Below are 27,704 nucleotides of genomic sequence, written 5' to 3'. Positions count from 1 at the left end.
ATGACGCTCAATGCTTTGCACCTACTGAAAAATACTGTTAGAGTGAGATGTCAATTAGAATATTTAAAAAATGCAAGTTGTTGAACTATTTCTGTTGTTGATTTTACTCAATTTGAGAGTGACCCTGTCTTTCAAAAGTCAGTACAGATGGCCCACACAGTCCACAGTTCTACAGTATTATGGTGAGGTATAATTCACAGGGAAGTTTCCAACTGCAGGCACAAACAACATAAACTATGGATCAAATATATATCAGGCATTTTTAAAATTTAATTGCTGGGAGAAACCAGAAACATGGCCAGAGAATCTAACGGTTTTGGCACATGTGGAAGATACTGTACAACTATTAATAGTTTGCAGTCAGCTTTCCCCTCAGCTGTCATGATTTGGAGTTATTGTTTAGCTATCACCATTGTTAACAGCTAACCCGAGAATGCAACTTTTTTAAAAAAAGGTTTTGTGATTTACACATGAAAGAAGTGAAACTATCACTGTATTCTAACAGATGAAAGGCTTAACAGACAATCAATTTTTCAATGTATAATTTCAGTTACATCACACTGTAAATTTTTGCTATAAATTCTGTGTTAGGATTGAGCCCTCCACTACCACCTGATGAAGGAGCGATGCTCCGAAAGCTAGTGTGCTTCCAATTAAACCTGTTGGACTATAACCTGGTGTTGTGTTATGTTTAACTTTCCCCTCAGTTGTAATACATGGCGTTCACCGCTGGATGGTGCGGCTCAGGGACTGTGCAAACCACGGAAAGCGGGAAACCGCCGGGTGGCGCTGCTGCAGGAGGCGAACATGGACGCTTCCCTTTCTGTCCATCTTGGCACTGAGCGTCTCCTTGACACTCGAGGGCGGAGAGGCGGTTGCTATGATGGTTGCCAGGGGAACAGAAAACAGTGAAACTGCAAGACGGAAGAGAAGCCGAGAGCCGGTAGGAACAGTGAGAGGTGCGGAGTGAGGGATGGAGGGAGAGGCAGGCTGAGTAAGGGAGAAGAGTAAGAGGGAAGGGTGGAGTGAAGGAGGAAAGGTAGAGCATCTGAGAGTGGGGGAGAGGGTCTGGGGTGGCCTGAGAGGGGAAGGGATAAGGGAGAGGAGCACTGGGGTCAGCAAGGGATGAGGGAGGGATTCGTAGGTGAGAGGCCAGGTTGGAGGGGGGAGACTGAAATGGTGGGTGGCCTGTGGAAGGAGTAATCAGAACAGACGCGGACCATACAGACCAGACGATTCTGTACGATCATGACTGTATCCCTCAATTCCTGACAGATCAAAAATCTATTGATGTCAGTTTTTATTGTACTCATTGACAGAACCTCCACAACCTCTGAAGCAAACAATTCCAGACATTCTCAATTCTTTGAGTGAAGAAACTTCTCATCTTAATTGAAATCACCAGTCCTTTATCCTAGCTTGTTCCCCATTTATCAATTCACCAGCCAAAAGAAACAAAATCTGAGTATCTGTCTTGTCAATATCACTGGGAATTTTGCATATTTCTATGAAAATGACCTTTTATTCTTCTGATTTTCAGAGAAGGTAGACCAAATTAATGTTGATTCTCATATTAAGACAACGTTCATTTTCACAGGAGCCAGTCTAATGAACCTTTCTTAAATATGAGACCAAAACTGTACACAGAACACTATCTGTGATCTCACCAAAGCCCCATATGATTGTAGGAAAGGCATTGTATTTCTTGTACTCAAATTCATGACCACAAAAAAAGACCAACATACTATTTGTTTTCCTCGTTTCTTGCTGCATATACAAGTTAGTTGTGATTTTAGAGAAGATTTGTAGCTCAGGTTGTAAGTTTGCTTGCTGAGCTGGCAGATTTGTTCTACGATGTTTTGTCACCATGCTGAGTAACATCATCAATGAGCCTCCAATGAAGAGCTGGTGTTCTGTCCTGCTTGCTATTTAAATGTTTTGGTCTGTTGTGGTGGGGGATATCACTTTGGTTCTTTTTCTGAGAGATTGGTAAATGGGGTCCAAATCAATATGTTTGTTAATGGAGTTCCAGTCAAATGGCCTGCTTCCATACTGTAGGAATTCAATGATTCTAGTTTACAATTCCCAACCCTTGGGAAAAGACCTTTGCTGTTATCTATAGACCTTATCTATGCCCCTAATGATTTTATAAACCTCTATCAGGTCATCCCTCATCCCCCTACGCTCTAGCATACAAGGTACCAACCTCTTCACTCTCCCCTTATAACTCAAGCCTTCCAGTCCTGCCAACATCCTGGTAAATCTTTTCTGAATCCTCTCCAATTTAATGCCTTCTTATAGCAGGGTGACCAGAATTGTACACTATATTCCAAAAGTAGCCTCACCAACGTTCTGTACAATCTCAGCATGTTGCCTCAATTCCTATACTCAATTCTTATGACAAAAGTGAATAACCTCATACTTTCTGACATTAGTCTGTCCTGCAGCTTCATGTCTCGTTACAGCTTGCATTTCCACCTAGTTTTGTATCAAAAGCGAATGTCTGTAAATTATTGTCTCTAGATCACTATCAAAAGCAATAGTATTATTTTTCCTAAGCCATTAATATGGATTCTAAATAGTTTATGTCTGAGCACTGAATCTTGTGACAATTCACTAGTTAGGTCTTGTCAGCTTAAAAGTGCCCCAGTTATCTTAACTCCCTGTTTTTGATTTGTATGTCGGTTCCCCTCTGTCTACTGTACTTGTCACATCTTCAGAAACTAAACTAAATTCATCAAATATGATTTTCCTCTTGTAATATATACTATTTTATAAAGCTCATAATACTATGATCTTTTAAATTCATTGTTAAGACTTCCAAGATAAAAGACTTCATATTTTACATTGTCTGATGTCAGGCTAACATGCCTGTTTTCTCAGGCTGTCCTTTTTAAAACTTGCATTGCATTTGCTGATTCCAATCTATTGTGACAGTTTCAGAACCCAAGGTTTTTTGGAAAGTCATAATCAATGCATTTGCTATGTTGTCAGCTACTTCTTTTAGATTCCTAAGATGGGGTCATGATACCTAGAGGACTTTCAACTTTTTGTCTCTTGTGACTCTAGTCCTTTTGCCCTGCTGATATCAATTAACTTAGTTCCTAACTCTTACTATCATTTTCGTTATCCTCTATTTCACGAGAAGGGGACGGGGAAAGAGAGGGAGACTAAAGTGAGATAATTGGTAAGAAAGTAGGTGGCAAGTGGAGTTGGAATACTGGGGAATAACTTAACTACACCGCTGACCACAAAATACAGGCCATTATTGTTGTTGTGATTAGTTGGAGATTATATCTTTGTTAACTTATTATTTACTTTTGATACTTCTGTAAAATGAAGAGGCAATGAGCCTTCGGGAGGAAAACAGGGATGGGGATGAGAGGCAACAAAACACCTAAATGGGACATAACTTAAGAGAAAGCATGTATTTGCATGGAAATAATTGAAAACTGAGAAAGGAAAGGGAGAGTTGGGATATTAATATAGCAACTTTGCAAATGAATGTCAGTGGTAAGTGTGACTTATATAACATTTTTCACTGTATTTTGTAACAAATTACATGTGACAATAAATAAATTATAATCTACATTGATGGTAATGACTCTGCAACTCAAATTCTCTCAATATTTAACAGTTCTTCAAGCAAATTAATAACACAGTGCCAGTGACGTGACACTCCAATTACTCTTTAGGTTTATATCAAAGCGTGCTCAGAAACAAGATTGTCAATGACGGCAACTATAGTGAGAACTTTTGGAAAAGTGCATATATGCAGGCATGGGTAGATTAACATCATTGGCCATGTGATTACGAAATCTTCCACTTTGTCACCTCAGCCAGAGAAAGCTTCCTTAATCACATCCTTCAATCAAGGACTTTTGGGTGGCTCAGTGATTAGCACTGCTGCCTCACAGTGCCAGGAACCTGGGTTCAATCCCAGCCTCAGGTAACTGTCTGTGTGGACTTTGCACATTATCCCCTATATGCATGAGTTTCTGTCAGGTGCTCTGGTTTTTCTCCCACAGTCCAAAAATGTGCAAATTAGAGGGATTGGCCAAAATAAGCTGTCTGTAGTGTCCTGGCTTGTGCAGATTAAGTGGGTCAGCCATGGTATATGCAGGGTTATGGGGATAGGATGGAGCGCTGAGTCTGGGTGGGATGCTCTTCAGATGGTCAGTGCAGATTTAGTGGGCCAAATGGCCTGTTGCTGCTTTTAGGGATTCTATATTTCTATTAAGTTTCATAAGCTTTTTCTGGCATCTGTTGTAACTTTTGTTTCTCTTGTCTGGATCACAATCTGCACTCTGAAATTCCCTGTCACTTCTGTTACCTGATGTTCTGTCTACCTTTCATCTGTTGACATTTAGCTTTTTTTTTTAACAGTCAGCTCTGGCATCAGCATGTCCACTGCCAACTTCTCTTGTTTTCTGGCAACTTTTATGATTTATTTTCTTTTTTTTCACCATCAGGTCAGTCACTTCAATGATTCTTCCTGTCAGGCTACCTTCATTTAGACTTGTGACTTGTGAAGTTTAATCATCTTTCCATTTTTCCTTCAAACTTTATTTCTGTTCTGCAATTTCCTGCCAGCAGTGATGACGGAAGATAAATATGAGGGTCTATGTTACATAGATCATAGAACTGAGGAGAAAGTGAGGACTGCAGATGCTGGAGATCAGAGCTGAAAATGTGTTGCTGGAAAAGCGCAGCAGGTCAGGCAGCATCCAGGGAACAGGAGAATCGACGTTTCGGGCATAAGCCCTTCTTCATTCCTTTTCTACTTTTCCAGTAGATCATAGAACTGTACAGCACAGGAACAGGTCCATTTGGCCCACCCTTATCTGTGCTGATTATGATGTCATTCTAAACTAATCCCATTTGCCTGCACATGGTCCATGTCCATGTCCCTCGATTTCCAATCTGTTTTTGTGTCTGTTTGAATGCTGCTTGAACTTTGCTAACATATCTGCTTCTACCATCTCTCCTGGCAGCGCATTGCAGGCAGCTACCAGGCTCTGTGAAAAAAACTTAGCTCACACATCTCCCTTAAATTTTTCCGTCTCACCTTAATTATTTCGCCATTGTATGTTATATTTCCACACCGGGAAAAAGACTCTGACTATCATGCCTCTCATAATTTTATATACTTCTTTGAAATTTCCTGGTAACCCTCTTTTGCCCCCCTCCAAAGCCTTCAAGTCCTTCCTACTGGGGACCAGAACGGCACACAAAACTCAAAATGTGGTCTAATTAAAGTCTTATACAACTGCAACATGACTTGCCAACTTTTATACTCAGGACTCCAATCAATGAAGGCAAGCATGCTATACACAGACTTTACCACCTTATTCACTTACGTTGCACTTTAAGGATTGTGGACTTGGACATCCAAGATCCCCATGCCATTAACTGTGTACTTTCCTCTTGCATTTAAACTCCCAAAATATATCACCTCACACTTGTCTGGATTAAACTCCCTATGCCATTCCTCTGCCCAGCTGGTCCAAATCTTGCTGTACCATTTAATTACCTTCCTCACTATCCACAACTCCTCTAATTTTCATATCATCTGCAAACTTACAAATCAGATCATCTAAGCCGATAACATATATTACAAACAGTAGAGCTCCCACCCCACTGTTCTTTATGAAACACTACAGGTCACAGACCTCCATTGAGAAAACTACCTCTCCGCAACTACCTTCTGTCTCCTATGACCAAGCCAATTTTGGCCACTTACCATGGATCCTCTGCAACTTAATCTTCTGGATCAGTTTATCACAAGGGACCTTGTCAAGTACTTTAGTATTGGTATTATATTGATAATCAAGTGACATGAATTCTGTCAATTGTATTTTCTGTTAATTATGGTCTTGCTACACTGGATGCCAGGAATATTGATGCCTTCCTGTGACACCCACATACCAAGAAAGAAGAAATAAAATTTACAAAATCATTTCAGTGCACAGACATTTCATTTTTAGTTTAATTTGCAATACCTGAATATTCTTTGACTATTACACTTTTATGAGTAGTGAAAGTAGATTAAATTTGCTCTAGTAGTATTGATGCAAGCCACTGCTTTATATTGAATTACAGAGACAGTTTGCAGTACCACCTAGTGGCAGAGTACAGGAACTCCTGAACCAGGCTATATAAGGGTTCAATAAGGAGCAATGAACAATTTTCAGGTTCATCTCCTGAAGAATGTTCAGCATCAAGTCTTTCACTTTTTAAGTTAGTAAGAATTTGGTTAGCATTGTTTCGTTCACTTCTGCTTGCTTCACAAAATACTTTTGTTTGATCAGTAGGTTGAGGGAGTTAGACAAATCTTAATGAAAGTATTAAAATTAGAATAAATTAAGTTTAAGCCTATTGATGATTTTGTGCTTGCACATTGTTGGGCTCACCAGATCCCATGACTGAGAATCAGCACTTTTTCTGAAATACTGCATTCACTACTTATCATTGAGTCTGTCATAGATATAAACCACATGTGAACCTGAGAAAATGTGCTTCTTCAGCCTGAAGTCAGAGCCTCTGCACATACTTTGAAAATGCTTCCAAATATTTAAAAGTGTGGAATCATTGCATTTGTGCTGCTTCATATCCCAATAGATTTATTTTAAAATTATGCTTTTTAAATTTAGATTATGTCAGTGGACAGAAAGGTAATTCACTAGGTCAAGCTGAAAGAGTAAAAGATGCCTTCAAAGAAAGCAAAAGAACCTAAACCAGCTAAGGAACCACAGGCCATCCCCAAAGCCTGGGAGCCAGCACTGCTGGCAGCTCCGATTGAAGAGGTGAGCTTAATATTAAGACTTTGTTGTCAAGATATCACCACATAAGACACTATGTGGTCTGTACTCACTGCACGCAACAACAATGATTGTAGCTAACCAGGTTGTTTTTTCTTCATGACCAAAACCTTTTTAATGTATCAGCTTTGAACTCTAGATTACACAAAATGTAAATAGAGGAAACATAAATATGGAGACAACTGTGCTACAGCTCCCATTCTAGTTAGTGAGTTTTGAGAAGATTTGTAGCTCAGGTTGAGGTTCTGGATGTAGGTTTGCTCACTGAGCTGGAAGGTTCAATTTCAGATGTTTCATCACCATACTTGGTAATTTTCAGTGAGCCTTCGACAAAGCACTGCTGGTGATTCCTGCTTTCTGTTTATATGTTTGGGTTTCTTTCGTTTGGTGATGTTCTTTCCTGTGGTGATGTCATTTCCTATGGTGATGTCATTTCCTGTTCTTTTTATCAGGGAGTGGTAAATTGGGTCCAAGTCAACGTGTTTGTTAATAGAGTTCCGGTTGGAGTCCAATCAGAAATCTATCAACAAACACATTGACTTGGACCTGATTTACCACCACCTGAGAAAAAGAACAGGAAATGACATCACTATAGGAAATGAGATCACCAACCCAAAGAAACCCAAACGTATAAATAGAAAGCAGGAACCATCAGCAGTGCATCATCCGGAGGCTCACTGAAGATGTTACTTAGTATGGTGATGAAACGTCTGAAAATGAACCTTCCAGCTCAGCGAGTAAACCTTATTCACATTCTAGCTTTTGTAATAATGCATATTGGTGTCCATTTAATTGCATCACGTTCTGTGGATTAAGGAATGAACCTTGTCTTCAATACTTCCTTTTTGTCTTGCCAATAATAATGATTTCTACATCCGCCTTTTTGCTTCTTGTAAGTGAGTTTTTTTTTAAATGTAGCATGTAATGACTTGGTTAAGAGTTCTGTATTGAGGTGATTTCTGACATAAAACCTGTAGAGATAGAAAGTAACTATCTCACTGTCAATTAGAAATTTTGGGGCATGATTCTGACGACATTCATTGAGGTATCAAAGCTTTAGCTTCAAAAACACTGCAAGTCTGATAAAACACAATCAATACACTGAGAATTATAGTGTGCAGACACTAGCTCACAAGTAAGATAAATCTGACCTGGCCCAATATCCCCCACCCCTTGACCAAACATAAACCCCCTTGCCCTTCAAGCTATCCTAAATCCCTGCAGCCTTTGCCGCTGCCAGACTCCTCCAACTTCCACCTAACTAACTCAATTCACCCAATCCTTGACCCACTTCAATTCACCTTCCCCTTGACCTGAATTAACTTACCCTATCCTCGACCCAACTTCCCCTACCCCTTGACCTAATTCAACTCTCCAACCATCTCTTCACACAATTCAGCTCCCCCAACCCCTTGTCACATCTCAACTCCCTTCCACTTCACGATATAACTCAAACTCTCCCAATCCCTCGACATAACTCAATGTCCCTAATCCCTTATCACAACTCAACTGCCTCCCCACCTCACCTCTCGCCCCAACCTAATTCTAATAACCCTTTGACACAACTCAACTTAACCTATGCACCAACACAATCAACTGGCCCCCATGCTTGACCAAACCCACCATACTGCCCATCCAAGACAAAATAACCTCCTTGGCCCTGATGTTGACCAGAATACCTGACTGACCCCAGACAAAACCCAACCCAATTCCCATGTTGACTCAGCTCCCTTGCCAAGTGCTAACTCCACTGTAGCCTAATCACAATCTGATTCCCCTCCCGCTGATTTCTAAACTGACTGCAATTCTGCCCATTTTCAATCTGACTATTCCACCAAGCCCATTCCTGACCAGCCCCACCCTGTACTGATCTATTCCCAACACCACTCCCACACACAATAGGAGGGTCTGACTTCAAATGAGATAGATAAAGGGACTCAGATAGCTGGAGTGCAGTGGCCTCAAATTTTGCAGTTGTTTAACAGTTTTGAAGCTTTCTCACCTTATTTGGATGTGAGGAAGGGACTCAAAGTGCATGTGCTCACTGTCTATGGCATCATTATAAAGGAAGCCATTCAGTAGGGGCACTGAGGAATGTAATGGGAGTAGGGGTAGGACTGTGGGGGGGGAGGGGGTGTGGGAGGTGGGGGTAGTGTTGACCCTTTTTTTCATAGCAAAAAGCATGAGTTGAAATGACTGAGTTCTCTGCTTGGTCCTACTGTGTGGAATATCTGCTCAGGGCTGGAGAGAAACTTGCAGTGGGAAATGAAGGATCCAGTAATCATGGTTCACATCAGTACCAATGACATATGCAGAACTAGAAAACAGATTATGATGAGATAGTATGAGAAATCAAGTGCTAAATTGAAAATCAGAACCTCAAAGGTCATAATCTTTGGATCACTACCTGGGCTACTTGCAAATTGGCAGAGGATGAATAAGATTAGAGAAGTGAATGCATTGATCACAGGAAGTAAAGATGGCTTTAAACTAAAGAAGAGGGATGAGGGCTCAAACTCGGGTAAGTGTAACAAATCAAGGGATACAGTCAAAGTAGGAGTGAAAAATGCTAATGTGGAAAATGAAGGTCAGAGAACAGCAGGAAGGCACAGAGAGAAAAAATGCCTAAGAATATATCAGCAATCAAGAGTATATAACACAAAGATAACTACAAAAATAACAACAAAACTGACAAATCTGTATCTGAACATAGCTGCAGGATGGAAAGGATTGGAGTCTGAATTTTAAGGGTATAGAACAATTAGGAAAATAAGAAACTAGGTTAAAGTGAAGGTGTAGAGGTCATAATCAAAGTGTTATTGGGGCAATAGTTATAGATGGCCTTAGTTCAAGGAGATCAGTATGTAGGATTGATTTGGGTGTATGCTGTGGAATAATACATTAAAAAAGTCACTTTGGGAATGATCCACAAGCTACTGAACAGTAACCATAATGTAGGAAATGGTATACAGGAGGCTCGTGATAAAACAATAGCAATATTTATGGGTGATTTTATTCGATATGTAAACTAGAAAATGAGAGTTGGCAACAGTAGCCTTGGTGAGGAATTCATTAAATGCTTTTGAGTTAGTTTCTTAGAATAACTTCTGGAGCTGACCAGACAACAGGCAATGCTAGATGTGATGTGTGCAATATGACAGAATGACCTTCGAATGAAGGCACCTTAAATTGCAGCAATCATAATGAGATTGAGTTTAAATCTAGTTTCAAAGGGATAAGTGTGGGGAACTCTGCTCCCAGGAGGACCAGTTCCAATACCGTATCTGCTCCCAGGAGGACCAGTTCCAATACCGTACAACCCAGATGGTCTCCTTCTTCAAAGACCACAATTTCCCCCCAGACGTGATCGACGATGCTCTCCACTGCATCTCCTCCACTTCCCGTTCCTCCGCCCTTGAGCCCTGCCCCTACAATAGCCACCAGGACAGAACCCCACTGGTCCTCACCTACCACCCCACCAACCTCCATATACATTGTATCATCCGTCGTCATTTCCGCCACCTCCAAACGGACCCCACCACCAGGGATATATTTCCCTCCCCTCCCCTATCAGCGTTCCGAAAAGACCACTCCCTCCGTGACTCCCTCGTCAGGTCCACACCCCCCATCAACCCAACCTCCACTCCCGGCACCTTCCCCTGCAACCGCAAGAAATGCAAAACTTGCGCCCACACCTCCCCCCTTACTTCCCTCCAAGGCCCCAAGGGATCCTTACATATCCACCACAAATTCACCTGCACCTCCACACACATCATTTACTGCATCCACTGCACCCGATGTGGCCTCCTCTATATTGGGGAAACAGGCCGCCTACTTGCGAAACGTTTCAGAGAACACCTCTGGGACACCCAGACCAACCAACGCAACCACCTCATGGCTCAACACTTCAACTCCCCCTCCCACTCCACCAAGGACATGCAGGTCCTTGGACTCCTCCATCGCCAGACCATAGCAACACGACGGCTGGAGGAAGAGCGCCTCATCTTCCGCCTAGGAACCCTCCAACCACAAGGGATGAACTCAGATTTCGCTAGTTTCCTCATTTCCCCTCCCCCCACCTTGTCTCAGTCCCAACCCTCATACTCAGCACCACCTTCCTAACCTGCAATCTTCTTCCTGACCTCTCCGCCCCCACCCCCACTCCGGCCTATCACCCTCACCTTAACCTCCTTCCACCTATCGCATTCCCAACGCTCCTCCCCCAAGTCCCTCCTCCCTACCTTTTATCTTAGCCTGCTGGACACACTTTCCTCATTCCTGAAGAAGGGCTCATGCCCGAAACGTAGATTCTCCTGCTCCTTGGATGCTGCCTGACCTGCTGTGCTTTTCCAACAACACATTTTCAGCTCTGATCTCCAGCATCTGCAGTCCTCACTTTCTCCTCTTTTTAAAATTAAAGAAGAGCAACCATGTGGCATGAAAGCTGAAGTGAACCACAATATTAGTCTCGGAAGTAAGTCAGGAGAGAAGCAGCAACACACATTCATAAGTGATATTTCAGAACACTTAGAATAAGTATATTCCTATAGTAAAGAAAAAATCCAAGAGGAGGACACACCATCTGTGATTAACTGAAGAAGGTAATGATAGCATCAAACTTAAGGAAAAAACATATAATTGCACAAAGATGAGAGATTAGATTACTTACAGTGTGGAAACAGGCCCTTCAGCCCAACAAGTCCACACCAACCCGCCAAAGCACAATCCACCCATAAATCCTACATTTACCCCTTCACCTAATACTATGAGCAATTTAGCGTGGCCAATTCACCTGACCTGCACATCTTTGGACTGTGGGAGGAAACCCACACAGTCACAGAGAGAATGTGCAAACTCCACACAGTCAGTCGCCTGAGGTGGGAATTGAACCCGGGTCTCTGGCGCTGTGAGGCAGCAATGCTAACCACTGTGCCACCGTGCTGTGTGAGTGACAAATCAGATGACTGGTCAGAATGCAACAAACTACAAAGAGTAACTTAAAGGTTAACCAGGAGAAACACATTCAAGTATGGGAGGAAAATAACTAGAAATTTAAAAACAAATAGCACGAGGTATCTAAAAAGGAAAAGAGTAAGTAAAGTGAGTGTTGGTCCCCTCTAGGGTGAGAAGGGGGAATTAGTAGATAACGAAGAAATGGGAGGTACTGATAGACAGAAATGCTCTTGTCAACTTAAAGCAGCCTAGATGGGACCTGATGAAGGAGCGGCGCTCCGAAAGCTAGTGTGCTTCCAATCAAACCTGTTGGACCAAAACCTGATGTTGTGTGATTTTTAACTTTATCCACCCCAGTCCAACACCGGCATCTCCAAATCATAGATAGGAGGGGCTTATGAAAATAAACTGGAAATAAATAATGACAAAAAAATCAATATTATAATGCATCTCTTTTACCTGGTGCTGTAGGTCCACTGGAGGCCAGCTATCTATTTTACAGTTGGTGAGAAGATAGAGAATGAGTTATTCTTGGATGCTTTGGCTGCAGCCATCAATGTGCCACTGCGTAAGCTCTTCAGTATCATTTCTTGGGAAGGAACAATGAAGCAGGTATGTGTAAATAACAGATTTATGTGGTATTAATTATTCAGTGTTGTTAAAAAAATTCCCAAATGAAAACATAGTAAAATGTGGAAACAATGTCTATTTGTTCACACCTTACAATGATCTGACCTTGTAAAAAGGCTATGAAAAATGTCTGGAGTTAGGTCTGGAAAAATTCAGTTCTTTCTTCTGCTTGTTGTCTTTGAGTGCAACATAGTCTGCCCTGTCATCAACATTTGTATTTTTTGCTTATAAAATTCCAGTATATCTATAGGTGTTTGTAAATCTCCTTTCCTCCTGATTTGGACTGCAAGTGGAAGTGTTCAGTGTTCAGAATACCTTGGACTATATTAGCAGAGCTTCAACAATGTTGGAGTAAACAGCTACCTCATTCCTTACTGAAGAGAATGCTTGCTTGCCAAACTGTTACAAGGTTTCTACCTTGTGTTTCAGAATGGTTAACAAACTCAATTGTTGAATACAAACAAAGAGATGTCCACCAAATGCTGGCTTTCCCAGCACTTTTACGAGATTTAGCTTTGCTTTGATTATTTAGTGCGGTCATATCACAAAATAAGATACATCTAGCTAATCAAGAGTTACCAGTTCAGAATTTTGGATTCTCATAGGAATCATTCTATTGGATTTTCTATTCTGCTGGTTGGAATAGCTGATAACTAACACAATTTTTGAGTCCACTGAGTTTAACATCTTGCAATTTCACTGTACCAGCAATATTATTTCTATTCTGTAAAGGAGCTATGTCCTTTCAGATAAAGTACACTGTAGATCAGTGAAGTTATGGGTGATTTTATGCCTTAAGAAAGCTGTCCTTTCACTTTTGAATTGTAACCTCATCTGTCTAAGCTAACAATAAGAATGTTTAGTCTCAACACAGTTCCAAGTGAACATAAAACACTGTTCAATTTAGTATCATTGGTAGTCCAACTGGGAATTATGGGGTGTAGATGATGAAAAAGTTAACATTAGGATTGCTGATTTGAGATCTTGCAGAATAAGTGGACATTTACTCTTATAGACTGTTCTCTCAAAGTTCTCTAAGTTGCGAATGTAATATAAACTAAATCAATTAAACAAAAAAGTGTCAGACGAAAACAATTATCTTTGCCTAGTAGTAGAAATATGGACAGAATTTTTGGGATAGCAGGATTTCGTCTGAATATTTCGCAATAGCTGTTTCTCCAGGATTATGGGAAGTGCCCAGGTCCTGAGTGCTAGGATCACAAGATAAACATAAGTTCGAGCACCTCGTGGCAGGACGGGAGGGGAAGCCTGGTGCTTTGGGAACATCATGCCATCATCATGCTTGTACTGAAGGGGAAAGGACACTTGAGTGTGGACTGGGTGTGGATTAATGTAGAGAGAGAGAGTGCACCTGGGGGCAGAGGTTTCCAATCAGGAAAAGAATACAGTGATAGAGGCTTCTCTTCCTTCTGTCACGATTCCCAAGCAGGCTAACTTGTTGGTTTTTAACCATATTCCTTTTGCCATCCCTAGCTTCCTACCAGCTGCAAAATTCTGTTCATGCTAGGCTTTGCCCTCATCCTCTCCCAAAATAATTTTGACATGAAAGCCATCTAGAGCCCATTGGTTTGTTCCTGACATTCGAGAACTATAAAAAAATGTAAATAATTGATAACAGTAAATTTTTCTGATAAAATTAAATTACTGTATTACATTTTCAGGTTGTTGAATTTGGAAATCCAAAGGGGAAGAGACCAAGTGACCTCCCCGTGTTTTATGAGGTAATAATTTCTATTTTAAATATAAATATTTTAAAACTAACTATTTCAATTAGAAAGCACTCCCTAAGGAGCACTGTAATTGTTGCACCTTGAGTTTGCTAAATCATGGTTCAATGAACACACAAGAGTGATTTTCCTTTCACTGAAAGTGACATGGGAAATAATACAGTTAGTGGGCTCTGGAGAGGAACTTATAACTCTTGATCTTCTTCACTAATTAAGCTCTTGATAAGAGGTTCATATGTAATTTTCTCAACCTGCCATAAATAAAGGCTCCTTTTTTAACCTGTTTTCCTAATCAACTGGTTCAGAGATGTTATTACAGACCTCTGGAGCAAGTGGGACTTGAATCTGGGTTTCTTGATCTTGGGGTAGGGATGCTACAACTACCCTACAAGAGGGCCCTTAAATGAAGGCTCTTACATGATCAATTAATGGTCACTTAAGGGCCTAAATTTGCCAGGTCCCTGATTACTGCAGTCCTGGTGGAGAGAAAGGTAGCTTGTTTCCCATTGGGAGAACAGGAATGCCCTCTGAAATCCATCTCCATTCAGTTCTTAATGAGTTAATTGGCATGTGATAGGGTGGGTTTTCTCAGCAGTGCAGGTGATGTGCTCACCACCACATTACATGCACAACCCCACACTTTAAAATCTGGCAAAATCCTGTCCCTGTGCCTAAAAGAATGCTGTTTCCCCAAAGCAAATTAGTTTTTTTCTTTGGAAGTACATGACATTACTAATTTTCTGTAGCTGTTTTGTGCAAAATCTTCCACGTTATTTTTGATCAGAAATAAAACAATGAAACTGAAATGTTGGAAATTTCATTTTTCAAATGCAATGCACCAGGATCAGTGGTTAACACTGTTGCCTCACAATATCAGGGACCCAGATTCAATTCCAGCATTTGGTGCAGTTTGCATGTTCTTCCCATGTCTGCATGGGTTTCTACAGGTGCTCTGATTTCCTCATACAGTCCAAAGATGTGCAGGTTAGGTTGGTTGGCTATGCTAAATTGCCCACAGTGTCCAGGGCAATTAGTGTCAAGGGACATGCAATCCAGGTGGATTAGCCAGGGTGTTACAGGGATGGGGTAGAGATGCTGTTTGGAAGGTTGGTGAACTCGATGGGCCAAATGGCCTCTTTCCATACTGTAGGAAATCTATGATTCAATGAAAATACATGGTTTAAAGCAATATGTTTTTAAATAATTGATTTGAAATTTTTGTTTAAATTGTTCATTTTTCACCGCTTTAAAAAGTGCTGTTTTGGCATTCCATCAGTTTCATTTCTAATTCAGGTGTATTCTGTCTCCGTGCAAAAATTTATTGTTCAAATACAAAATGTATCATCAATATGATATTGTAGTAAGTGCATCAGGTGGAAACAAGGACACACTTTGAGATAATTTGGCACTTCCTTCCCCAATCCATAAATGCTTTTACTTGGATGGTGTTCATGTTTTGCACATCTTGAATATGGTGTTTCAATTTCCTAGTTTTTTTTAAACTGTTCCATTCTTCTGCTTCGACACAGTTACTTCTGAAATCCCCAAGGATCTATTACTGTCTGTTCTCTTCCTCATTTCTAGATAACCCTCAGCAATATTATCTTAAAATACAATGCCACATTTCATATTTACGCTGATAACACTCAGCTTTATGGCATCATCACTTTTCTCAATCCTTACATTTCTTTCTCATTGTCCAATATTGAATGGAATTTGGTCCAATTAAACATTGGAAAGATCAAAGCTAGTTTCTTCAGATCTGTCACAACTTTGCTTCTTCACCACCAACTCTAATCTCTTCATTGTCTATTACTTCAGCATCTTGTTTGATCCTGCGCTGAACTTGGGAACTCCGTATTCCATGTACTTGATATTGTTTATCTCCACCTCTATCTCAGCCTATCTATTGTTGAAATGCTTAACCATGCTTTTGTTAACCTCTAGCCTAAAATATTCTAATGCTTTGCTGGTTCTGACCCCGCACACCCCCCCCCCCCCCCTTCATCTTCTGTGTATAAAATCTTGGGATAATGTAAAACTGTGCTACCTGTTCTGAATATGCACTAATCCTGGTCTAGCTAGTACATCACTACTCACTGACATGCATTGGTTCCCCCTCCACAAATACATTTAGTTTGAAGTACTCATCCCTCTGTTGAAATTTTGGTCTTCCCCTCTGAACCTCTGAAAACTTCCCTCAGTCCGACAACCCATCAAGAACTCCATGTTTTTCCAATTCTGTCCTTTTGACAACTGTGCATTTTCTTCGCAGGTGGGAGATGAACCAGAAAATATTCCAGAAAGCACAGGATATGTACATTTTAACAATTCCAAGGAAGAGGGTCTTAGGTTACAGAAAGATATTGATGAGTTGGTCAAATGAATAAATCAGTGGCAGATGGAATTTAACCCTGAAAAGTGTGAGGTGATGTGCTTTGGAAGAAGTAACAAGACAAGGGAGTACTCAATGAATGGCAGGACACTAGAGTGCTTATTTACAGATCTGTGAAAGCAGCAGATCTGAAGAAACTAGCTTTGATCTTTCCAATGTTTAATTGGACCAAATTCCATTCAATATTGGACAATGAGAAAGAAATGTAAGGATTGAGAAAAGTGATGATGCCATAACAGTAGTTAACAAGACATATGGGACACTTTATCAGTCAGGCAGGGTGGCTATGCTGGAGCTGTACAAAACTTTGTTTAGGCCATATCTGGAGTATGTTGTGCAGTTCTGATTATCACACTATGGGAAGGAGGTGGTTGCTCTGGAGAACGTGCAGAAGGTTGTAAGGTTTGAGTTATAAGAAGAAGTTGGATAGGGTGGAACTACACTGGAGCATAGGCGGTTGAGAGGTGAATTTATAGACGTTTATAAAATAATGAAGGGTATAGATAAGGTGAATGGCAGGTGTCTTTTTCCCATGGTAGGAGATTTAGAGGACATATTTTTAAGGTGAGAGGAGAAAGATTTAAAAATGACATGACGGGCGATTTCTTTATACAGAGATTATTTTGTGTGTGGAATGAACTTCCAGAGGAAATGGTGGATGTGGATACAGTTGCAACATTTGAAGAATATTTCCATAATGGCATGAATAAGAAATATATGGGGGGATATGGGCCAAGTGCAGGCAGGTGGGACTAGTTTAGTTTGGGATTATGGTCAGCATGGACTGGTTGGACCGAAGGGTCTGTTTCAGTGCAGTGTGACTCTATGACTAAGAGATTCACTAGGCTGTTGCCTGGAATGGAATATTTCAGCTATGTAAAGGGGATGATTTGGCTCAAATTGTTTTCTTTAGAGCAGGGGGGAGCATGATTGAAATGTATAAGATTATGAGGGGCATGGATAATGTGGCTAGGTTGCAATTGTTGAAGGATCAATAATAAGGGATATCATTTTTCAGTAAAAGGCAGAAGGTTTCGAGTGGATTTGAGGAAAAAATATTTTCACAGAGAGGGTGGTGAGAGTCTGGAATGTACTGCCTGGGAGGGTAACCTCACAAACTTTAAAAAGTATGTGGATGAGCAGTTGAAATGTCATAACATTCAGTGCTATGGGCCACTTAAAGGAAAGTGGGACTAGTGTAGATAGTATAGACCTGATAGGCTGAAGGGTCTTTTCTACACTGTATGACTGTATGAAGTAACAAAAATTCAAAAGCATGGACCATCCATACATGGTCAACTAAAACCAAGTCAAAAATAGTATCCAACGCCAGAAAAGACATATAATTAGGCAAAGCTAGCTGGCAGGTCAGAAGATTAGAAGAATATGAAAAACAGCAAAGAATTACAAAAAGATTACTAAGGAGAGGAAAATTAGTGTGCGATGGATAATTAACTAAAATATCATAATAAATAGGAAAAGTTTCTTCAGATATTTAAAAAAGTAACAGTTAACAAAGCTAATGTTGGTCCTGTAAAAAAAATACACTGCGAATTAGTAATTAAAGAGATGACAGGCATATTGAACAAATATTTTCTTCATTAGATTGATACAAATAACATCCCAGAAATAGCTATAAGTCAAGAATTGAATGGGAGGAGCTCAAGAAAATTACAATTACCAGTGAAGTAGTACTGAGTAAGTTGTTAGAACTGAAAATTGATGATTTCCTGGGTCCGAATGGGTGTCATCCTATTGTCTTAAGGGAATTAGCTAGTAAGATAATTGATGTGTTGGCTTCAACATCTAAAATTCACTAGATTCATGGAAGATTCCTTTAGTTTGGAAAGGAGCTAATTGGGTGACATGGTGACTCAGTGGTTAGTACTGCTGCCTGATAGTGCCAGAGACTCAGATTTGATTCCAGCATTGGGTGACTGTGTGGAGTTTGTGTGTTCTCCCCGTGTCTGCATGGGTTTCCGTCGGGTGCTCCGGTTTCCTCCCACAGTCCAAAGATGTGCAGGTTAGGTGGATTGGCCATGCTAAATTGTCTGTAGTGTCTAGGGATGTGCAGGCTAGGTAGATTAGTCATGGTAAATTGAAATGTTATGGGGATGGGGTGAAGGTGCTGGGATGCTCTTCGTAGGGTTGTTGCAGATTTGATAGACAGAAAGGCCTGTTACCATACTGTAGGGATTCTATGATTCTAATGCAACTCCTTTATTCAAAAAGGGAGGAACGAAGAAAGCAGGAAGAAAGTGACGATACACCAGTTGGCTTAACACCTGCCATTCGGAAAATATTAGAGGCTATTGTTAAGGATATTATAAGATGGACAGGTTCAAGATAATCAGGCAGAGCTAACGTGGTTTTGTCGAAGAGAAATCATATTTAATGAATTTATTGAAGTTCTTTGAAGAACTAATTTGTGCTTGGACAAAGGGGAGCCAGTGGATGTATTGGACTTTGATTTCCAGTAGGCTTTTGATAATCCATTACATTAAACTTTTTTGTGGAAAGAAGCTTATAGTGTTGGGGTAACATATGGCTTGCAGAGAAGATTGGTTGGCTAACAGGAAGCAGAGAGTAGGAATAAATAGATTTTTTCAGGCCAGCAAGACATCCCGAGTGATGTACTACATGGATCAGTACTGGCCTTCAACTCATTATAATTTATTTAAATGATTGGATAAAGGCACATTGGGTATTGTAGCTAAATTTTCTGATGACAAAGATAATAGTGAACTGACTTATGAGCAAAGGCAAGACAAATTAGACCTATACCCTCTTAAAGTTTAGAAGATTTAGGGGTGATTTAATTGAAACATGCAAAATCCTGAGGGGAATTTACTGGATGAATGTGGAAAGGATGTTTCTTATTGTGAGAGATTCTGGAACTTGGGTTCATTATTTAAAGGTAAGGGACAACCATTTAAGAGAGATGAGGGAACATTTCATCGCTGAGAGTTAAGCATCTTTGGAGTTCCCTTCTTCAAAAGGCAGTGGATTCAGAATCTTTAAATAATTTCAGCAGAGTTAGGTAAATTCTTGATTGAGAGGATGAAAGATTATTAGAGTGTGCAGAAATGTAAAGTTGAAGTTAAAATCAGATTAGCCATAATCTTATTGAATGGTGGAGTAGAGCCGAAGCGCCGTGGCCTACTCTTGTTCCTTGTATGTCTGTAAGACTTAAATGCTGACATTCCCTTCAATTTAATAATAATGCAGGGTGGAGTTGAAGTGAATAACATAGATGCATTTAAGAAGAAAATAGATAAGAAGTTGAAGAAGTGAAGCATATGAGGATATGCTGATAAGTCTAGATAAAGAGAAGAGTGGTGGCTTATTTGAAGTTTAAACAGTGACCGAGATCACTTTGACCAAGTGGTTTGGAGGTTGTATTTACTATCTCTGCCTGTCCATATCTTTTCCTCTAAATCCCTACTTAATGACTATCTCTCTCTCCAAACTTTTGCTCACCTTTCCAATATAACCTTCTTTGGACCAGTAACTTCTCATTCGTTATATCCCTATGAAGTGCCTTGGGGTATTTTACTTAATTAAAATATGCTATTGAAACCTTCATCCATGCAATTGTTACTTCTAGATATGACTATTCCAACACACTTCCAGCGAGCCTCCCATTTTTCATCCGCCATAAACTTGAAGTAATTCAAACCTCCAACACTTGGTGAATCAATACAAATAACATCTACACTTTAACTTGACAATGCAATGTGATGTCCACATTCTCCAAAAGTTATTTTATTTGCATAACAGCTCTGCATGGCTTTATTCTGTAGATGCCAGTCATATCTCTAAGCTGTAAAGAAGCTACAACAGTTGTAACTTAAAATTTTGTGCATTAGCATTCTAGCTTTGTCTTTTTGGCTATTCTAGGTCACAGAAGTAGCATGGGAAATGCTTGCTAAAGGGGAAGAGCTTTCATTGCTACTGCTCTGTGAAATTGTGAAATTCCAGATCCTGTGCATCAAACAGAAAGACCTTCAAAAAAAAGGATATGATACCAAAGTAGGTTAAGTTGAATGGTGTGTTTTTTTTTCTGTCTTAAAATCCAACAGATCATGAGGATCTAATAGATTTTTAAAAATTATTCAAGGGTTTAATAGAAAATGGGGTAGGACAATTTACTCTAGTTGGGAAATCGCAATAATTCAAATTATAATTATTTGATTACATAATTAAAATTATTTGTATAAGAATTGAGAAGAGTCATATTTTGATCCAAACTCTATAACATGTGGATAATGCACAAATTACATGCCAAACAAGACTGTCTAACTGACCTCTCCCCTTTTTACTCAGGCCAGTAAAACTAGCAGTTTTACTGTTGGCATCTGGGTCTTCTGTTTCAGAATTAGAATTAATCTTACACTCTGATGAGCTGGTTTCTATGGAATGCTATTCCTCTGACCTAAACCTGTGTGCTTAAATCTGATGGTTCACCACATGAATACCCACCCCTAACCTGGATTCTAAGCTAAGTATGGTACCAGTTTCTGGTGCTTGCAAACTGAGGTTGAGTGAGGGTCAATACACCATAGTCTTCCCAAATTTATGTAAACTTATCTTGTAAGTTGTAGCCTGTTATTATCAATTCAAAAATAAATCATTCTAACAGAAACATCATGTAATCCAGGTAGATCTCAGGCCTTCATAATAAGGTGCTGTCTGGAATATTAGAGTTAAATATTTTAATTCTTTTCATCTCTTGCATCACTTGCTGTAGGTCATAGTGGAAGAGGAACCAATAGCAGCAAGTGCCAACAAGAAAAAAGCAGACAAAAAGACACCATCCAAAGGAAAAGGCAAAGCAGAAAGAAAATCTCCAGAACCACCGGTTAGCAGAAGGAATACCAAGCTATTAAAGCGAGGTGAAGTGGAAGTTATAGACAGATGCATAAGTAAGTCTTCATTCATAACTTTCTGCATACTGCAGAGTGGAAACTCTACATAGACAAGAAATAAAAATACTTCTGATGTACATGTACAATGTTCTTCAGGTTCTGAGCGTGGTTTTCTTTTTCTGTCTTTACTCTCATTTGACCTTGTGTTACTTTAAAAGATAAGTTTAGGGTTTGAGTTTACGCATGGGATATGTATTTATCTTATGATTTTTTAATTTTTAGTACGGTGTGGTGGAGGTTGGTATAAATATATCCTCAGTCCACCAAAAACATCTATATTTATAAGTATATCAAAATGTAAATGTTTGGAATGCAATGGACAAAAAAAGCACTGATTATTTGATTTTTCTTGTGAATAGCTTGCCAGGAAAGGGAACATAGAACAATTTGTATCAAAATGATTTACAGTCAGTATCTTAAATCATGAATATAATTACTTCAATAATGTAACAACAAATAAAGCTGTCAGTTTAAAGTTTAAGATCATAAATGTTCTCTAAGTGTAAAATTGCATAGTATTTGACGATTGAATTACCAAGGTTTTTCGGCCTGATGGTTGATGTTAGTCTTTATACTTTTCTGTAATTACCACTCCCACTCTTTGCTATTTCCATCTTCCTTCTTGCTTGCACAAAACTTCCTTTTAAATGCCATAATGATATCTGGTTCGACCCATCCATGTGATAGCAAGTTCTTCACTGTCCTCACTCTAAAGAAGTTCATTCTAATTGTTTTAATTTGACCGATTGGTTATCTTTTGCATGTATGCCCTTTTGTTCTGAACTCAGTTAACAAGTCTGAACATTTTCTCCACATTCAACCTAATAAATCTTCTTCAAATTTAATAGTGTTTTGATATTTCTTTTAGCCTTTTCCAAAATCTTTAATAATACTGCATCCTCTTAATTCTAGTATCATCCTTGTAAAAATCTTAACTGACCCATCTCTGTTGATTCAGTATCCTTTTACTAATCATGTTCACAGTGCTCCAAGTGTGGCCTAGTCAACACCATATAGAATTTAACAATGCCATCCTGTCTTTTTAATAAATAAAACCTAGCAGTTTGTACTCCAAATGGCTTTACTAGCTTGTGTTGGCATTTGTTGTAACTTGTGTTCCAGTATTTTCAGATCTCTTTTGTTTCTGTATACCATTTAATTTCTTGCCTTCGGAGCAGCATTTACACTCCTTATTTCTCCTACTAAAATGAACCTCCTTACATTTGTTGTCGATAATCCTGTAACCTGCTGTGATGTTCAGGGTAAGTCATTATCATTTATAGTGGATATCATTGTTGATTTGTTAGTCTTAGAATAATTTGCTTGGATTACAATATTAACAAATTGCCAAATAGACCTCCTCACAGCAGATGTACAAAAATAAATGAAAGCACTTCATTTATATACCTCCTGTCACAAACTGAGGATAAAGCAATTTACAGACAATTAAGTATTTTTAAAGTGTAGGTGCTGTTGAAATGTAGCTAATATAATGCAGCAACAACTTATACAAAAACAGCAATGTGCAAATGATTGATTAACAGTTCTCGTGATTTTGGTTGAGGGACAAGTATTGGCCAAGTTACAGTGAAGAAGTCTATTGTTCTTCTGTGTGGTAGTGCCATTGGAGCTTTTCTATCCACCTGAATGATGCACTGATGTGGTTTCTGGTTCGGTCTCATTGAAAGCCTTTTACACTGCAGCACTTTCTCTTTACTGCACTGAAGCATCTGTCTTGAAAGGGAAATTCCTCAACTTTTGTGGTATTTCAGGAATTAGTGTTCTGAAAATCTGAAAGGAGGCAGTTTTTCTGAACTTTGCCTCTAGGAAATGCTCAATTGTCCAGCTATAAAGGTAAAATATCAGTCCTGGAGATCACTTAACATGTCCCTCCACCAACATTCCTTGAAATTTTGTTTTTAACTGTTGCATGGACTTTTAAGGCAGCAACTTCTAGAGGCAGAAGTTTGTAATTGGCTGCCAATTGGCATGTGTGGGTCTTCCCAGTGACTCTGCAACTGTGCAGCTCAGGGGGAACATTGATTCCCACTCTTGACATTTCTGAGGTGGGTGTGGAACTTGGAAACACCACAGTCCCTTTATAGCCATTGGGATGAAGTGGGATGAGGATTGCCTTGTATATGTATTTGCTGTCTAGAACTTTAACCTGCTCCTGCTCTTCAATTCATGTTCTGCAGAAGTAGCCAGGTATGTCTTTTACATGTGAAGAAACAGTTGGAAATTTCAGTATTCAGAAAATCTTACTCTTAGAAACCCAAAATACACCTGAAAGGCCAGTACATGAGATGTGAATTTTCCCTTTTCAGTTGAAGTGTTTTATTGTATTGAGATTCATAGCACCTGACCTGCCATGGCTTGCTGCTCCATTCCCGCTAAGGTTTGGAGATCTCCAAAACTGGAAGTCACTGCATGCACGGCTATGCAGCTTATAAGGCACATTAACTTGAAGAGACTTTGCTCATGAAACTTTCCTCTTCAGCTCATTAAATTCACAGCCATGCTCTTTGGTGTCTTTTTAATGAATCAGATGACTAGAGAGGCAAAAGTGATTGCTACTGTCAGGACCCTCTGATGTTCATGCCCCCAACACCATCTTTAAATCTCAGCTGCACGCAACTTCAGGTGCTGAACAGCAGAAACTGCCCCTCATAGTGATGCTTCGCCATTATCACTGAGGACTTGGTTTAAAAAGCAACGTTCACTTCCTGCTCTGCAAACAGGGATATGCAGAATGGGATTTGTGTAGAGGTGGGCAGTATGTTTCTCTGCAGGCTGCTAAAAGAGGCCATATCACCAGGCCCACCCTGCCTCAACTCGGACACTAGCCAGGGAGGAACACACGGTAAGCAGGAAGAGAGTCGGTGATTGTCTGTGCTTTCTCATATTCAGAGTAGCCACTCACACTAATACTGCCAACTGCACGAGGCCCATGGGCTACAACTCTCACAGTGGCCGCATCATGTCCACTCAACCTCTCTTACCCACCAAATTCTCCCAAACTACTAATACTTCCTGTCCTCAGTACTTCTGACTCACTCATTGGGGACATCTTATCACCCCTCCTGCTTCTGCATCACTACCAACTGGTCTTGCATCCACTTTTTTTAATGTCAAGATTCTGAATTTTTACATTTTTGCCATATTTTCCCAACTTTCTTGCCCACATCACATCAATGAGTGGAAAAGTCTGCCCTAGCTCTACAGCTTTGTCTCTTGGATAAGTGCAAAACCTGGCCATAGAGCTGACCAGTGCAGATATTTCTTGAACAATGTGAATGGCCTGTGAAAGATCCCATGCATTCCATAAAATCTGCCAGAATGTGTCCATTGCAGACCAGTTGAGTTTACACCTTGCGCTGCCTGATCACAAACCAGCTTTGAGGGTGATCATAAGTTTATGACCTGGGCTGAGAAATGATACATAAAATAACAAAAAATATAGAACTTCAGAGAGTAAGGGATACTAGACCCTAATATAATCCTCTGTGTGAGTGAATGGGTTTTAAATATATTAAAATTGGACCTATTGTGTCATTAACCTTTTTGTTTAATCACAGACGATGAACCTGATGATGGTCCTCAACGTTACATCATAATCCAAGGTTTCCAAAACCTTCAGTTACTACTTATGTTGGGAGAACTAGGAATTGATATTTCTGCTGTAATAATGATCAGTTATGAAAAGGATGAGAGTTTCCTGAAACAGGATGTTACTGAATCTGAAAAGGAGCCCTCTGAGACACCTCAAGGTCAGTTAACTACTCTTGCATTAGTAGCTTGTAGTTAACACCAGTTTGATTATTAAGAACAGTTACTCATAGGATTTATATTGAGTTATTACTATTCAGTCCTCATGGAATTAAGCAGAAAAAGAAATATAGGATAATATTTTCGTGGCTCAGATATTTCAACGGTCAGATAGTCCAAGGAACAGCATGTCAGGACTATGCAGAATCCCTGATGCATCTGACTCCATGGGAATTAGCAGGGAAACTTAAACTTCCAACAAGCAATATCCCTGCATCTGGAACTAAAAAAGTCTCTTAAAGTCAGACCTTTGGGTTCTGACTCACTTCAGTTTAATAGTTACCCAGGGAATATTAGAGGATTAGAAACTTACTGTAAATCCTGGAGAACTGTTTAACTCAACTTTGGCTCACTAGCTCACCCCAACCATACCAACTCTTCCCCCAATACTTGTGGCCATCCTCTTCTACACTCCAGAACTGATATTCACCCCACCTTATAAGTTTATAAGATATAGGAGCAGAATTAGGCTATTTGGCCCATCGAGTCCTCTCTGCCATTCGATCATGACTGATATGATCCTCACCCCATTTTCATGCCTTCTCTCCATATCCCTTCAACCCATTACCAATACAAAAACCTATCTAATTCCTCCTCAAATTTTCTCACTGTCCCAGCATCCACCTCACTTTGGGATAGTGAATTCCAAGAATTCACAATCCTCAACTCTGTTTTAACTTTGCTACCCCTAATCCTAACAGCATGACCTCTCATCCTAGAATGCCTTAAAAGAGGAAGCATCCACTCCACATCTATTTTATCCACACCTTTTATCCACCTGAACTGAACTTACAGGATCCAACACCCAGCAAGCCCCCTTTCTCCCCTGGAAATGACACCCAATGCCACCAACTTGACCTGACTTCAGGAGAACTGACATTACCACCGCCACCCAACCCCATCACAAAATTCTCAGCCAAAGACATTAGACCCAGCATCCACCCATTCATACCCACACTGAACCCAAAGGTAATAAACTGAACGGTAGTTTTTAAAATGTAGTCATTTAGAAATTAAGCTTTTTTTTCAATTATATCTAGTGATGCTGAACCTTTTGATCAGGTGTACAAATTTTGCATTGTTTCCAGGTTGGTTTAGTATGCATTATATTTTAGTGTTTGTAAGGTTTTAGATTTCTCCCTAAGATTCACCAATTCCTCTACTTCTCTTACTGAGCTAGTCAACTGTCTCTTTATCACAAAAGGCACTCAAAGAAATGCAGCGTATACCCCTGATTTAAAAATACTATTGAATGTGGACTTCTGGATTCTGAAGTTTTATCTCTTGCAATCCATAATCCATCAGTTGATAAAAGCTTGGATTCAACTTTGGTTTACTTCTTTGAAAACAACATGGAAATGATAAATTGGGAAGTCAGCCATATCAGTGAAAAAAATATTGTTTTAGAGGACACCTCTAAATAGCTTTCAAATTTGTTCCTAGCTACAGCTGTTGAAGAGGAGAACCAACAAAAAGAGGAAGCTGACAAGGGCCTGGAGAAGTTTTGGAAGTACCTTGAGCCTGTTCTCAATAGTGGAAAACCTGGATCCAAACTATTTGATATAGCAAGACTCCAGTATACAGTGAAGGAAGCCATATTACCACAAGACTGGGACAATTATGACATGAAGGTCAGTGCTATCCCAAATTATTAGGTTTAATTTGATCAGAATCAGACTGTCATAGAGTCTTTTACACGACAGAAGGGAGCCATTTGGTCTGTCGAAGTCATGCTGATTCCCCATGGAACAATCCGGTCAATCTCACTATCATGCACAATTCCCATAGCCATGCAAATTTATTTCCTTCAAGTACCCATCTAATCTCTTTTTAAAATCATTGAATGTTTCTGCTTCTACCATCCTCATGGGCAACATGTTCAAAGACATTACTACTTGCTACGGTAAATAATTCTTCCTCACAATCCCCCTTTGATAATCCTCTAAATCTCTATCAGATCCCTGCTAAATGTCCTTAACTCCAAAGAGAACAACTCAACCCTTTCCGATGTAACCTTGTAACTAATAAAATCCCATCTCTGCTGCCATTTTTGTAAAGATCTTTGGCACCCAAAAGTCTTTCCTAATGTGAGATGACTGGAACCCAAAGCAATATTCTACTAAGGGCCTGTTCAAAGTTTTTAAAGGAGAAAGTGAGGACTGCAGATGCTGGAGATCAGAGCTGAAAATGTGTTGCTGGAAAAGCGCAGCAGGTCAGGCAGCATCCAAGGAGCAGGAGAATCGATGTTTCGGGCATGAGCCCTTCTTCAGGGCCCTGAAGAAGGGCTCATGCCCGAAACGTCGATTCTCCTGCTCCTTGGATGCTGCCTGACCTGCTGTGCTTTTCCAGCAACACATTTTCAGCAAAGTTTTTAAAGGTTCAGCTTAACATTCCTGTTTTT

At 39.9% G+C, this 27,704-nt stretch overlaps 1 protein-coding gene across 7 annotated transcripts in view; it reads left to right on the top strand.

Annotated features, from left to right (window-relative positions):
• The first annotated feature begins 900 nt into the window (after window positions 1-900).
• spag17 (sperm associated antigen 17) overlaps window positions 901-27,704 on the top strand; it is a 228,948-nt gene continuing 202,144 nt past the window's right edge. For 6 of the 7 annotated variants that reach the window (XM_087992764.1, XM_087992765.1, XM_087992766.1 and 3 more), the window contains exons 1-8: window positions 901-943; window positions 6,654-6,806; window positions 12,246-12,386; window positions 14,087-14,146; window positions 20,448-20,579; window positions 21,298-21,472; window positions 25,054-25,245; window positions 26,747-26,934. In XM_087992764.1, the coding sequence (XP_087848890.1) occupies window positions 6,708-6,806; window positions 12,246-12,386; window positions 14,087-14,146; window positions 20,448-20,579; window positions 21,298-21,472; window positions 25,054-25,245; window positions 26,747-26,934 (987 nt within the window). In that variant the 5' untranslated portion in view covers window positions 901-943; window positions 6,654-6,707. Of the gene's footprint in view, window positions 944-3,250; window positions 3,514-6,653; window positions 6,807-12,245; window positions 12,387-14,086; window positions 14,147-20,447; window positions 20,580-21,297; window positions 21,473-25,053; window positions 25,246-26,746; window positions 26,935-27,704 lie in introns of those variants that run through there. The other variant, XM_087992763.1, reaches the window with a different exon arrangement.

This window comes from Chiloscyllium plagiosum, unplaced genomic scaffold (assembly GCF_037043375.1).
Source record: "Chiloscyllium plagiosum isolate Xiang-an unplaced genomic scaffold, Cpla_swu_hap1 HiC_scaffold_12, whole genome shotgun sequence".
In the NCBI taxonomy this organism is placed as follows: Eukaryota; Metazoa; Chordata; class Chondrichthyes; order Orectolobiformes; family Hemiscylliidae; genus Chiloscyllium; species Chiloscyllium plagiosum.
The sequence above is the reverse complement of the archived record's forward strand: the minus strand, read 5'-3'. Positions and strand labels throughout refer to the sequence as shown.